The sequence below is a fragment of the Populus alba genome, chromosome 5 (assembly GCF_005239225.2).
Source record: "Populus alba chromosome 5, ASM523922v2, whole genome shotgun sequence".
In the NCBI taxonomy this organism is placed as follows: Eukaryota; Viridiplantae; Streptophyta; class Magnoliopsida; order Malpighiales; family Salicaceae; genus Populus; species Populus alba.
The window spans coordinates 4,673,658-4,689,190 of NC_133288.1; the positions used below are offsets into that span (position 1 = coordinate 4,673,658).

At 33.3% G+C, this 15,533-nt stretch overlaps 2 protein-coding genes across 2 annotated transcripts; both read left to right on the top strand.

The window, feature by feature from the left end:
* Positions 1 to 636: 636 nt before the first annotated feature.
* Positions 637 to 3,741, top strand: LOC118030339 (probable gamma-secretase subunit PEN-2). The gene is made up of 2 exons (XM_035034404.2): positions 637 to 987; positions 2,165 to 3,741. Exons 1-2 carry the CDS (start codon positions 726 to 728, stop codon positions 2,323 to 2,325), a joined length of 423 nt encoding a protein of 140 aa, XP_034890295.1. The 5' UTR covers positions 637 to 725; the 3' UTR covers positions 2,326 to 3,741.
* An 8,726-nt stretch (positions 3,742 to 12,467) lies between these two features.
* LOC118030348 (uncharacterized) lies at positions 12,468 to 14,142 on the top strand. The gene is made up of 2 exons (XM_035034417.2): positions 12,468 to 12,788; positions 12,899 to 14,142. The coding sequence occupies exons 1-2, from the start codon at positions 12,629 to 12,631 to the stop codon at positions 13,777 to 13,779; spliced, it is 1,041 nt and encodes a 346-aa protein (XP_034890308.1). The 5' UTR covers positions 12,468 to 12,628; the 3' UTR covers positions 13,780 to 14,142.
* The last annotated feature ends 1,391 nt before the right edge of the window (positions 14,143 to 15,533 follow it).

The window sequence follows — 15,533 nt, forward strand, 5'->3', positions numbered from 1 at the left end:
TTTGAAATACGTGATTAAACTTTAATGCCAAACGAAGCTTTAAGCTTGATCCCTTGAATGCTTCACATTGCATTAACTATCCTCTTACTGTCTTACAAGCTTGGTCCACGATTATAAATTATAAAAATTCATTTTATAATTTATTGGTCCTCGCATTATTTTTAAAATATATGTATTTCTTAAAAATTAAAACCTTTTGCAATCAGGTTCTATATCATATACTTTTAATCATGTAGTCACTTATTAAACAACTCTTCTTGTTAAATTGGTATTTTATTTTTAAAATTCGTTTGTGTTTTTTTATCCTCATGATGGTTTTAAAAATGATTTTTGTTCCTTAATTAAAATTAAAACCTTTTTCATTTAATCCCAATATAATTACTCTTTATCAGACAAAATTCTTATACGTATAATATTTATATTTTATCACATATTACATTGTTTGTATAAAAATTCAATTATTTTTTACAATATTAGCTACTTATTAATTAATTTCTTATGGTATATTGTAGATTATAATTATAATACATGAAAATGCGTTTGATACGACATCGTATTTTCTCTCGGCTATCTAATATCCAGTCCTTTCTATTACGACGTCGCATTTTTTATCGGCTATCTAATATCTAGTCCTTTCTATTCTCGTTACATATCAACTGGCAGAGCGCGAAAAACCGCACTGTCGTTTAAACCTTCACGACCGTCGTTTCTGCTTCTGATTTTCAATGGAAGAATCACAATCGAACACCACCACGGACACCGCGAATCCAAACCCTATCCCTAACAACACCAACTCTATACTATCATCCACTCCAGTGTGGCCGACAATCGATGGTCCACTAGGTCTAACAGAAGACGAATCGTTAACCTACGCTCGCAGATTTTACAAATTCGGATTCGCACTCTTGCCTTGGCTTTGGGCTGTCAATTGCTTCTACTTCTGGCCTGTTCTCTTCAATTCTCGCTCATTCCCTCGCATTCGCCCTTGTAAGTAAAAAAATTCCTAATTTACACAATATTCATTGTTAGTTCCTTTTTATTGGACTGGAAATGTCTTTATAGTTTCGGCCACGCGCGTGTGAGGTGATATTATTTGTACGCTCGGACGGACTGATTGGCGAATTTTTTTCTTGTTGAATTAGTTTAAGAAAATAGAGAGATTGCTACTTTTTTTTGTGTGGAATATGTATTGATATTGATGCAGTTGGCTTGAAACTCGTTGAATTTGACCTGATTTAGTAGAATGTTGATTCATGAATAGATTGCGAAATGTAACTCCCTCTAATTTAGCGGTGTTTAGTAGAATGTGCTTTGATTTTTAAGGAGTACAGTACAGTGCAGAGCAGGTGATTGAGGTTGGGGCCGTTTTAATCTAATGAGTGATAAGCTAGGCGTGTAATTGTTGTCAGACACTCGAAGACAAGGATGTGTAGGTTGAATTTGTTTAATCACCCTGGTTCTTTGTGGGTTTCGGTTTTGCTGTTAAATTTAACTAATAGTTGCTGTGTTTTTAGGTAAAGCTGGCTAAGTGTAAAGATTTTCTGCCTTGCCAATAACTGGTAGTTTGTTTTTGGACGAGCAAGGTATCTAGTTTTTATTGGGAAAAAAAAAATTGTGTTATGTTGTTTGAGCTGGTTGAGGTTAGGAGCCTGTTGTGTTGACTGAAATATTGGCAGTAAGAATGCCATCAAACTCATCTGTGAAGGACAGAAGGAGCATTGGCATCAATGTGGTGTATGCTTTTGTGAACTTGCCAGTGAAGCATGAACTAAAGTTCTTTCTGTGGAGTTCTGTTTTGGTTGTTGATTATGTTGTTCACTGCAGCTGTATCCATTTATTCGATGTGGATATGAATGAGCGTTTTATGGTTTGTTGTTGTTTGTTTCAGAAGCAACTTTATAAATGGATGAATATTGAACAATTAAGTGTAGGTTTGAGTGCAATAGGTGGCTCTTGCTTAACTGGTTCGGTGCTTGGTTGATTATATATCATGTGCTTCTGGAAACTGGTTTTTTTTTTTTTTTTTTTTTTATGTATTACAGCATGCTTGCATTTTGAATCTCAAAGGGGGTTTTTTTTGTGTGTGTTCTTAATATCGATGTGGTTCTGTAATCTTTCTTGCACATTAGTGGCTTTATTAAAGATTCTCTTTCGCACTTTGTAGATGTTATTAGATCAGCAGTTGGGTTCACTGTATTCACAACTGTTCTTTGTTCATGGGCCTTGACATTCGCCATTGGAGGAGAGCAACTCTTCGGTCCTGTATGGGATAAACTAGTGATGTATAATGTTGCTGACAGATTAGGTTTGACTGGTTGGATTTAGTCATCTGCTCTTTGAAATTGTTATGTCACCATTTATCTGTAATGAATTTACAAGCATTGTTGTCTGGTTTTGAACACATTCCTTTATATTATGTTATTGGAACAATTTAAATTGCTACATAACTATACAGTTTATGTTGAAGCATTTATTCCCCCGAGTAAATGTAGGAAAGTTTATGGTGAGGCTGCTAGCCTATATTCTTTTTTTAAATAAAGAAAAGGTATGTGTCTAGTTTCGACTGTTCTTATTTTATATTTTGATTTTTTCCTTAAACAATATGTGGACTATTTATATCTCCAATTTGAAAGTCCCAAACTTTTAAACTGCAATGGCAGTAACTTCAATTATCATTACTTTTCCTGTTTGCGGTGGTTGACTGGTCTTGTTAGAATACCCCATTGAAAACAAACACCAATGTTAAGCTCTTTATAAGCCTTTGCCAATCATCTTCTCATAGTCTTTCTTCTCTCCTGAAATCTTGTTTGTAGTCTCTCTGGCTTTTCCGGGCTTCTTGTCTCGCTCCCTCTCAACTTAGCCTTTCTATCTCTCTTGGGCTACTGTTTGTAGCCTATCCGGCTCTTCCAGCCTAAGAATCCCAAATTGAAAACAAACACTAGTGTTAAGCCCCTTCATCTCATAGAGTAAAACTTTTGTGAAATTTTAAAATTAGAATGGCATGGAGGTCTTTGGACAGTTAAAATTTCAAGATGACTTCGAAGATAATGGATTTAGGGTATCATTACTCAATGGGATTCATGTTACCAAGTTGGCATATGCCATAGAGACATGTGAATTGGGAAATACCCATGTATGGTGAAGTCTCCCTTCAGCACGGTGAATGATTTTCACACATGTTCTTCTATGTTATGAAGCACTAAACTTAGCAGTTTGCATGTAAAGGGAAGGGTGGTTAGTCACCTAACCCTGTCATCCAGATGCTGGCAAAACCTCGAAGGAGGAAGCAGCACCTATCATCACCAACCTTGTTAAGCATCAAAGCACCACCACCATACGCAATGAACAGATTCCTTAACTTATTCTTCAACATGGAATCAATACTAGGCCACTTTAACTCAGTCCAAGGGGATCAGCAAAGCATAATCCCGAATATGGTGCCTTGCTTTACTAGCCTGCCACAGTTTTCCCTTGTCATTTTACGAAACACCATCTTGAATTGAATTATGGTTGAAGAACAGTATGACTGCGAGTTAACTCAGTAGAAAGTAGTGAAAAGATTTTCTATGACTTCTTCCTCATTGTTTTTTTTTTTTTTTTCATTTGCTGTCATTACCTCTCAAGGCCTAGCTGTTCCGTTGCTTGTAGGGCTCTCCTTTTGGTCTCGATTCCAGCTTACCATGGGTTAGATAGCTTGTGATCTAGTCTTGTACTGTCCGGTCAAGTTTCATATTTAAAACTCTTTTTTTTTAAAAAAAAAAAAAAAGAGTGTATTTTGAAAAGAATAATTTCCCTTTAGTCCTTCAACTTTTCTAGTTTTCTACATTGGATTGAAAATGCAGTTCGCCCAAAATGAATGATGAGAAATCAGTGTTAAGTGAAGCTTCTTGGACATGAAAACAAAAGTTGTACAACATGAATAACTAATTTTGAACATCAGTTATGAAATAGTGTGGTGGCTCTGCTGTCATTTTCTATTTAGAGCCAAAGCACGCGTCTTGATTACTTGAGGCACAATGAAACAATGGTGTAGTTTGTTACCAAATGTGAATAAACAAATTGAAAGAGACAACCCTAAAAGACCTACCAACTGTTAACTTTGATGTCACTTTCTTACGTAGTATTTTAGGCTTTTAGCAGGGATTAAATGGGGTTAGTTTTAGCTTGTAGGCATGTAGGGACTGAGAGAAATTGACATCAAACCAATTTTCCTAGCGTTGGTTTTTTATCATGATCTTCTGTTGGGACCCCACTTCATAAAGCTTGTATTCTTCTAACCATAGCACTACGGGGCTAGTGGTGTGTGGCAACTGAAAAATTTAAGCAACATCAGGTTGATACATCACCGGCTGGCAGCTGGGTTCTCAGATATTCTCACGGTGGGGTTGTACGGGTGATGGCTGGTTCATCTAGATGATTGTTTTTTTTTTTTTTTTTCAACAAATTTGGAGTATTTTATACATATATCTTGCAACATTCTGTTTGTGACTTCAAGTGTTTTTAAGGACCCATTTATAAGAATTTTATTTCCGCGGTAAATTAATGCCTTGACTCGTACTAATGAAGAACATGGAATCTAGAAGACCGACTTTGGAATGAACTTTGAAAATCTACCAGGATTATCTTCTGGGCTCTATTCAAATTATTGCCTTTCGGTTTGGAACAACCAAAATTATGAACGGAAAGTCCACAATGGGGACCGTCTGAGACCATTCATTTGAAATAGCTAGCAATGGTCTTGTGGTGGTTGTTGCAATAGTGGATTTTGACATTAGATATGGATGATAGTGATTTGAATTTGATTTGATTTTCAAGATGCAAGCATTTGATGCCTAGAAATTGAATTTCAATTTGTAGTTTTTTGTTTCCATTTGTTTTTTTATTATTTATTTTTTTTATTTTCAATTTCTATTTTTCTGATTTTTCACATCTTTTTCATTAGAGCCCGCATTTTGTTGCATGCCCAAGATGGCAAGCCAGAACCTCAAAGAGTGAGTTTAGAGCAGACACTCAAATAGATATGTAAAAGAAAAAAAATAGTAATTTAAATAGATAAATTGAAGGTTAAACAGTCAAATAAAAAATACATCAATAGATTCAAAAACAAGTGAAAAAACATTTATCCATGTTTTGTCTCATATGACCAGAGTTTCTTTTTTCTTTTTATGAATACTCGTATCATGAGTTAACAGGCACATCAATACTTAATGAAATGAATTAATTAACAGGTGAAAAAAAATAAAAGATTAGTAACCTAGCTAGATAGTTTTTAAAGACGAGACACTCGAATAAGAAAAATAAGGATTTAACGACAAATATGCGGTTCTCTTTGATGATAAAAATATTTTTAGAGAAAGTGATTTGACACTAATAATATCACTACAAAGGGAGAAATGTTTCTTGACTTAGCTACGATTCAATTTAAGAGGGATTTAATTCGTTGGTTGATTTGATTTTCAAAGAAATTGATGATTAAGAATTTTTGTTGGTAATTTCTAAGTGAAATAATGATGGACTCCGTTTCGCTGATAATTACCGATCAAATCACAAAAGGAGCAAAATATAAAAACAAAATTGATTAAAAATTCATCAGCAACTATATCAATAATCTTACATGTCATGAATCACCAATGAAATATTTTCGTTGAGATATATAAATAAGTTACGACGGACAATCCCTCCTTTTATTCTGTTTTTTCCTCCTATACAAAAAATATACAAGCAGCATCCCCTTCCTCATTCTTCTCAACGCGTCAGTATCTGTATCTATTAGGAAGAAAAGATACTTAGCTGTTAAAATGGAAAAACAAAATGTCATGTACAAATCTGAAATGGGAAGGAGCGGTTGAGAAAGATACGAAAATATTCAATGTCTAAACCTAAGCCTGGAAATGTGAACAAAAAGGAAGAAGTAAAAAAAAAGACATCCTCCAAATTCCAAGAGCTAGAACCCTAATTTGATGGGACCATATGTAGGTGGTACGTATGATCTGTGGCTGACATAAATACTAGCTTGCTTGGAGGAAATTATACATGTTCGAATAAAGCCAACTTCCAAGCATGTAGAATACATAAATTATAAGCTGCCATGGAAGCTTGAGGAAGGGGCCTGCCACAAAAGGTGTAATAATAGGGTTTTGTTGGAGGGAAATCAGTGATGAACATTTTGGTCAAAATTAATGGTTTTTTTTTGGTGGTGGATTCAATTTCTTGTGGATGTCACAAACAGCGTGGTTGGGAAAAGATGGGTTAGCTTGAGAAGCTGAAGAACAGTAAGAGAAATGGGAAAGATATGTTGCTTAATCGGGCACTTTTAATTTGGTGTGGTAGCTAGGCTAAGGTAATTTGTGCCTTTCATGAAAGGAGAAGACAAATGTGGCCTGTTTGTGTCATCAGCTTCATGAAGAGGATGAAGAATTTAAATCATGCACAACACTCTCTTGTATCTGTTTTTTCTATTGGGCCCCATTAATTAATGAGATTAATGTTAATGTTACATACAATCCCACTTTTGTAAGGTGACCTATTTTTCACTGGGATCCAAGAGCACTTCAAAAAAAAATTAAGTTATATTTCAAATTAAATACCCATTTTGGTTTTTTTTTTTTTTTTTGTATGTACGCTGTTTTTCTATTTTAAAACTAAGTTAATAATACAAATCATTATATATAAATACCATATACTTTCGGTTTTTCAGTTTGATATAAAGCTTTTCTTTTTCTTTTTTTTTTCTTCCTTCCTCTTTGATTATGTACAAACAAATATAACTTTTTTTTCTTCTAGTTATGCAAGTATTTTTAGCACTAAGAACAAATACGGTGTATTATTAATAGATACATGTCACTAGCATGAGTTTGATAAATGATATATCATTTGGAGTATGGAGTCAAATGGTATGATTACTTGTGTAGGAAGCAAAACATATGGAAGGGAATATTCAAATTCAATGAAGAAATTAATCAACTATTATTAGCTGAAGATCATTCCGTTGCTTAATTTCCATATACCATTTAATTAGCTAATGTATATGCGTGTGGAAATTAAGCAAACAATCAGCAACAATATTTCTTCATTGTAATTAAGCATTTCATGTATCAGGCAGAAAAACAATAATAAAAACTTCCTTTTCAAGTAATATCAAGGCATGTTTTTTTTATCTTTGGCTCTGCGTAACTTCTGTATTTTTTTCAAACTCAATAATATCAAGAGATCACCGAGATGTGATGGCTGATGGCTAATTTCACAATATGAATTTTGTTTTCTTAGTTTCATAAACATAAATGATCAATTATTAATTTTTCTACTCATGATTTTGATTTTGTTTGTGTATAAATGCATGCATACACACTTATATGATTACTCGCTAGACTATAATTCAATACTCAATTTCGTGTCAATTTTTTGAAACTATTATTTTATACTGGTTACCAATCAATGTCGTGCTTGCTTAAACTTGTGACCACTTGTTTTCCTTCTTCGTTTTTTTTTTTTTTCAATTCCCAACTCTAGCTAGGTGTTGCCAAAAAATAAAATAAATAAATGATATTCTGGATTATATCTTAAGAGCAGATTAATTTAACACCGAGAATTAAGTGCTACTATTTTGTACATGTATAAATATGTTTCTAATATATAATTAGAATTTTGGTGCTCAAGGTATTTTGATGCCAATTTTTATATATTGAAATTAAATCTAGTTTTAAATTAATGGACTCTCTTGTAGAAAATTTAGACCACAAATCCCTTTTTAAGGGCAGTAATTTATCAACTATGAATGAATCTTTTATTTGAAATCCAAAGAATATTATTAATTGTTGCACAGCTCATGAATCTGATTCAAATTGTTTAATCATTATGGGCATTGAAAAATGCTCATTAATTCAAGTAACAATTCCTAAGAATTAAATGCTGTTTACAAATTGAACACATGGGGCCTTGGAAAGGCTGCTAATTATAGCAAGAAGAAAAGGAGAATAAGATGCAGAATGTAGCAAATTCTCAAGGTCCCAAGTGAAAACCAGGTATACTTTAATGATCCCACTAAGGCTAAAACTGTGTGAGAAATCAAACTCAAAGAACCATGAAAAGCAGCTATATGATCTGGATTAGGTTCCTTTCAAGTTACTAATAACATGATTTATTAATTTATGAAAAAAAAGAGGAAATTAAGAAGATTATACTGAGTTTTAGAAGCATGAAGCAGCTTTCAGTAATTGTGTGTGAAATGCAAAGGTACATACGTGGTAGCAAACAAAAAGGTTAACTTATAATTGATGGATTAGGTTCAAAAGGGTTTTCATGAATCACCCAAATTCCACCATACCGGACAAGATTGACCAATAATTCAATGATATATATATATATATATGGACTGGAAAAGTAAAAGAAAACTGCTACCTAGCTAGCTAGGCAGCTCTTGATCACAAATGTTAATGAATTCTCAAGGGGATATCAAGGTAATGCGCGATGCGGACAAATCAATGGCAGTAGAGGGAGGGAGGGAGAAGACAATTTAGTCAAGAGGAGAAGAGTTCGATTTCGTGGGTTATAAAATCCCTAGTGGTCAGTTAAGAAATCACTTTATCAATCTTTTTTGCTTGCACCATCAACATTTTATAATAGAACATAGACTTGTTTTCTCCTTTTGACCTTCCATCTACATAGATGTGAGCATCATCGTCTAAGACATGCTACCTTGCGTTCTCCCCTTCCTTTTTTACCTCATTATCAACAATTGCCACAAATTGCATCAACTATTTACATGGCAAACTCTTCATCTGTTCTTTTCTTTTTTTGCGGTAAATGATTTAACCAAGACTTGTTTCATTGTGGGTATTAATAAAATTGATTTTCAAATCCAACATCTTGATTTTCTTAGAGAAGAAAGTTTTAAAAATTAAAGGGTCAAGAAAGTGTCAGAAAAATTATTTTTAGTACTTTATATATAGTCTATTAAATCTGTGTATTTTTTTAAAAAAATTAAAGTGAGTATTCGAGTTAATTTACACGCATCTCGACTGATCTCACAGATTTTTGAAGTCAATGACCATGTAAACTTTAGTGACTCGAGAATTTGTGGGACTTTGAATTGATGATCTTTAAAAAATAAATTTAAAATCTAATTAATTGAATTACACATCTTAATATTATATCTGTATGCCTTTCTTTCTTCTTGCGAGGTGTAGAGAGATGGGAGTGACCTCTAATGGGATGATCTCCTTGGTGATGGAAAAACAAGTGAGAAGTAGACATTGAAAAGAGCATGAATATTACGAGCAGTGTTTAAGAGATAAAATAATGTATTAATTTACACACAGAATGCCAACAAGTCAAGGACTCGATATAATATATAACAATATCCAAAGATGAGGATAATAGGAGAGACCGAGAGATTAAATAATTGATAATTAAAATTCAAAATCGGAAGGTATTCATGTGTTCTTGACAGAATAAACTAAGAAATATACTAATCAGATGACCACATGTGTAGCAAATTGAAGCTTCTTAATTATTCTTCTTCTACAGTACTTTCTTGCAAAGCTTCAGAGCTTCAGGATTTATAATTTGTAGTTTTTTACATAGTTAAGCCCAGATTTTTAGTGATTATATTAACTCGGTTAGACCTCATTGAACTCAGGTCAGGTCATCAATTCTAAGTTTTTTTTTAATAATAAAATAAAATAATTGTCTTGAATAAATTTTGTTACACGCATATTGATCCAATAATCTAATAACTCGTGCTCTTCCCGAGTCATTTCTCGTAATTATGGTTTTGTCAACAATTGTTGGCGCATCCAGCTCCTCTTGTTCCTGTGGGTTGTTGAAGCACCTTTTTTTTTTTTTTTTTTTTTTTTTTTTCTAGCAGCCACAAGAAAAAAGTGAACTTGAACTTGATTTTCCCACATGTGCTTTAATGTAGAAATCTATGTTATGTTCGGTGTAGCAATTTACCTTCCCTCTTCTTCTTTTTTTCTTTTATGCGATCAATCTCTTGGTGGAATTATATATTGTAGAGTCTGTAGACTGTGTGAAGCAATTGTGCACCCTTTAGATCTTTAGTCAAATTCTTTTCTGATTTTTTCTTTTATGCAATCAATCTTTGATGGAATAACTAGTTCTTAATCTTAGGTATATACATGATCCGTGTGAATATTCAATATCCGAGCTTAAATAATTTAGGTCTTCAGTCAAAAACTCTTCTTAATAGGTAGATACGTATTCTTATACGTATATATACGTCCCTGTAATTAATTTGAAAATACTCGTATAAGTTGATATTCCTGTGATTTATATATAATTATCGTTGGCCTTATTTCTTGCAACTGTTTACATTGTATAGAAGCCTTAAACATGAGGGGGTTCGCACGTTAGTTGAACGGACTGTATATTTTCGCTATCCAACCTCGGACATTCACTACTAAAAAAAAAAAAAAAAAAAAAACAACGAAACATCAAAATAAAATATTTAATAATATTTTTTATTAAAAATTATGATGGAAAATTTTCATTAGTAATTTTTTATAGAAATAACAATGAAATAAAAAATTAAAAAATTATTAGCATTGCTAATTGTCAAATTATCGATAAAAATCTCATCGATGATTTTAAAAAGATTTAAAACCTAACGGTATCTCCTTCTCCCCTATTTCTTCTTCTTCTTCACTTTACAATCATATCAACTTTCTTTCTCTACCAAGTAAACAATTCTGGTAGCCCCTCTCACAAATCTAGTCACTCAACCTGCTAGGCACCAACTAACCTCTATCTAGTAGCATTAGCATTGACTTCCTTTTCTCAATTTCATTTCTTATCAAGCTTCACTGCACCAAGTAAACTTATTTTTTTTGTAACTCATTTTTGTTTTAAATTAATTTATTGAAATTATTTTTTAGTATTTCTAGTTTGCTTGTATATTTTAATATATTGTTCATTTAAAAAAAATGTGTAGGATTACACATATCTTATTGTTATGCGCTATTTATATGAACTTCCTACTTAAATCCTTTAATTATGAAAACTCATAAGTTTGTGTAATTTATTTAGCATTATTTAGATGAAAAGTTCCTCATAGATCTTAAATATTTGTTGGTTTTCTTAATTTTTAAAGATGCTTTTAATTGTGGTTGGGAGTTTATTATAAGTAATTGTTGACTTGGGGACATAACAAATAAAACAAGAAAAATAAAAATATCAACAAAAATGCCAATGGAATATTATTTCCAATGCCAATAGAATATCTTGTCGGCAATTCCGTCAGCATTTTACAATACTGACAAAATAGAAAACCCCGACAAATAATTTTATGATGAAGGTATTCCGTCGGCATTGAAAAATACTAGCGAAATTTTCATTATATATCAATAAAATATTTTGTCAATATTTTCTAATTATCTGATAGTTATTGTATTAAACTATAAAAGGTACAACTTTTTTAGATTTAATAATGACTATATAAATAATTTATTTTTATCGAATGAGAAAGATGGAATTAGTATTAGTAAATGAAAGTTAACCTAACGACATGTAAAAAAAAAAAAAAATTCTTTAGATGTGAAAATAATATTTGATATCACAAATTAGTTAAGTTTACCCTCCGGAAGCTATACATTATTAATGAAATATTTTTAACAAAACTTTTATTCTTACACTTTACTCAAAGTCAAAGTATAGTTTGTTACAACAAATTAACAAACATGGAATGAATTAATTCAAGAATCTCTTAAAAATTAAGAAAAATAATAATAAAACACTAATTAAAATGGAAATATATATATATATATATATTTGCGATTAATTATCTTTTGGCATTCCATTAACTAACAATGTTGTTGTCTTGGATGAAAGCTGGCTTGTGTTTTTGGGTCATTTGCAAGCTAATTGCTACTTATTCCCTATAATTTACATTGAGCTTTGATGTCTCTGATGAGGGTTTCATGTTATGAATGTGACTGCATGTGTAATTTGCTAGTGCTGTAATGTAAGCATTAAATATAAAGCAAGTTGTTAAACCTAGCCAATATGATCTCCATTCATATATATATATATATGCTTACAAAACAAAGATGACCTTAGTAACTTACCATATAAATAAAAGAGAAAGCCTCATCTCAAACTAATTTGACAGCAAGTTCTTCACCAACTTCCCTCTGACAAACAATTAATATTTTCCACTTAAATAGCCACTAATAAACTGCATGCAACAAAATATTTCTAACTTTGCTAAATATATAATCAATGCTTATGCCCACCAAATAGAATAATTTCATTTTCATGTTAAAAAATACATATATGTGAGTGTATAGTGTCTGTGGGGGAGTGGGAGCTGTTAAGGAAGTCAATTACAAGGGTAAATACTTTGATAGGCCAGTGGTAATATTAATAAACCTTGATGTTAAGGTCAAAAAACCAGTGTTTATACATGTATATTTATGTATCTATACATATCTTATCTTGCGTATATAAGAAAAGTGACCTCTCATCTGTAGCCCTAAAACCAATTCCCTCCTGTTCTATCCCTCTCTGCTTATTCATCTTCTTATATTTATTGAAGATCTTCCTCGTGTGGGGTGATTTCTGCCATAATTTTGCAGTTGTGTTAGAATATTTATGTGAGTTTAAGCTTCATGTGATGGAAGATTTTAGGGGTAGCTCAAGCAGTGATAGTGGGAGGACTAGTTGTCATAGAGGGCACTGGAGGCCAGCTGAAGATGAGAAACTTCGGCAACTTGTTGATCAATATGGTCCTCATAATTGGAATTTCATTGCTGAACATCTTCAAGGAAGATCAGGTAAGATGGAGCTAAAGAAATCGCCTCTCCTTTTCTTTCTCCCATCTTTGCTCAAGTTCTAAGAAATGGGATTTTCATATGCGCTTCTTTTTCTTTTGCTTTATTTGTAGGGAAAAGTTGTAGATTGAGATGGTACAACCAACTTGATCCAAACATCAACAAAAGGCCTTTTACAGAAGAAGAGGAAGAAAGGCTCCTCAGAGCTCATCACATTCAAGGAAATAGATGGGCTTCAATAGCTAGGCTCTTCCCTGGTAGAACCGACAACGCCGTGAAGAATCATTACCATGTTGTTATGGCAAGAAGGAAGCGTGAACGCTGCTTAACTGTCCATGGTAAGAGAAGTAATTTCCAAATCCAATATCCTAGTGATCATCACCATAGAAATAGCAGTACTAATCCTGGTAGAAATTTCGGGTTCTTTAGGCCACAAGGTTCACCTGACTTTGGTTCTAAATTAGGGTTTCAGAATAATATTATTGAAAGAGCGGCGGGTAATAAGATACCCATGTCCTCAACAAATTCATCCCCTTCTTGGACTAACATTAGTGCTTCAACCATCACAAATGACTCATTAAGTTTTGATGTCTTTGATGCAAAAGGAAAGGATTATATTCATTCAAGCTCTTCTTCAATATATCCTAAAGGGGGGCCACTTGCTTTGAATGAATCTCTTCACTGTACTTACCATCCTAGTTCTACCATTGATGGTGGTAATAAGTACCTAAATGTTATTGGACAACAGATCCATAACGCTAAGAAAGTTGCCCCTAATAATCATTTTGCATTCACAAGTTATGGTGATGGTTATGGAGGCAATAAAGAAAAGATTATCGAAAGCCAGCTAGGGAGACTCGATAGTGATCATCATGACTCAGCTGCATTGTGGAAATTGCCAATGGCTTCCCAGCAAGAGCAAGGAGATCATGGAGGTCAAGTTAAGAACCAGGATGTTGCCTTTATAGACTTTCTTGGTGTGGGGATCTCTTAGTTATGGAAGATATAATTTAAACTCGAGTTTTGATTATCATGATGAGCATGATCATGGGTATCATCTTCTCATTTTCAAAGTTAAACAATATTGGTCAGAGTGCTTGATGAGTTCAGAATAAGCAACAGGAGGTCGCAGCTACGTTTTGTTTTCATCCCTCATTCAGGACTTTCAATGTGTCAGCTGTAATTCTCAACTAGGTAGAATCTGCAAAAGATATTTCCTATGTAAGGGCTTTGTTTTGCTACTGTCATCCATAGATAATATTGTACGTAGTAGTAGCAGTAGTAGAAGAGAAAGTAATTTATTTATGGAAACCTGAATCTTGCTTTATGGATGTCTAATTTGTTCTTTCTTGAGTAACTGCTCCTTATAGTCTTCTGAGTTTGAACCCCACCATAAATTAGGAGTGAAGATAAATTAATTGTGTTTTAATTCTCTTGTTCGTGCTATAATTTCTACTATTATATTGCCTTTGAGGCCTTGTGCAGTGATAGAGATTCTCGTATATAATTAATGCTGGAAGAGAACTCTGCAGGCTGATTGACATATGAGGTATCCTTCAAATATATATATCCGAAAACTAAATATTTGTTTTGTCCTTTTTTTTTTTCCATAAATGAATGGCTAAGTTATTTACTTGACAGTGTCTCCTTTGTAAAGTTGCGATCAATTGGAGCTATTCTCGTAGATGTTCTTGTGTATTTCTACAGGGATTTTGAAATTAGATAGTACTGAATACTTACGTGAAAATTTACTCGTTTTTTATAATAGTTCATCTCTTTCTTTTCCCAGCGAAAAGTGAAGTAATTTCTCATGCAACTTAATATTATGGCACAAGCACGGTTTGCATACATACTTCTTGTGCATGTCGTGCAAGCTCCATATAATTGTCAAAACATATTGCATGAATGCGTGATTGAAAAAACAAACAGAGAAATCTTTCTGATGTATCAACATAGTTAAAAAAAAAAAAAAATTTTGAGTCTAATTTCATGCCTAGAAAATCCAAATAAAGGGTGATTACTCAATTGTAGAAGGGTATGGTTTACATCCATACCTAACATCCTTAGGCTTTGCAGAATTTCAGGCTCAAATAACATGGGTCTAGCTCACTTTTAAGCCCAACATTCTTGGGCGTGGCTACTAGCTCAAATGAGCATAGATTTGATGAGCTATCAAACCCAATATCCTTAGGTTCAGTTACGTGTTGAGCCCAAGTGAACATGAGTTTAGCGAACTATCAGACTCAATATCTTTGAGTTTAGTTACACATTAAGCCCAAACAAACATAGGTCTAGAGAACTGTCAAACCTAGCATCCTTGGGTTCAGATACGTGCTGAGCCTATATGAACAAAACTTTAGTGAATTGTCAAATCCAACATCCTTAAATTCAGCTACATGTTGAGCCTAGGCGGATGTGGATCTAAAAAGCTACCAAACCCAGTGTCTTTAGATTCAACCACATGTCAAGCCTCAGTGGACATGGATCTAGTGAGTTGTCAGAGCAGACGTCCTTAGGTTCAACTATTGTTGAGCCCATGCAAACATGGGTCTTGCAAGTTGTCAATCCTATCACTTGTAGTCTTAGCATCGTGCTAAGCCTAAATGGGTATAAATCTGATGAGTTGTCAGATCCAACGCCATTAAGCTTGGATACTTGTTGAGCCCAATTACGTATGGGTATAATGAATTGCCAGACCCATTACTCTTAGGTTTGGCAGCACGCCAAGCCACCTTGGGCATAGGTTTG

Bases quoted from the DNA above. Each gene is read 5' to 3' on its own strand.
- LOC118030348 (XM_035034417.2), top strand. From the start codon at position 12,629: ATGGAAGATTTTAGGGGTAGCTCAAGCAGTGATAGTGGGAGGACTAGT. The intron at 12,789-12,898 runs GTAAGATGGAGC...CTTTATTTGTAG, and splicing joins ACATCTTCAAGGAAGATCAG to GGAAAAGTTGTAGATTGAGA.
- LOC118030339 (XM_035034404.2), top strand. From the start codon at position 726: ATGGAAGAATCACAATCGAACACCACCACGGACACCGCGAATCCAAAC. The intron at 988-2,164 runs GTAAGTAAAAAA...CGCACTTTGTAG, and splicing joins ATTCCCTCGCATTCGCCCTT to ATGTTATTAGATCAGCAGTT.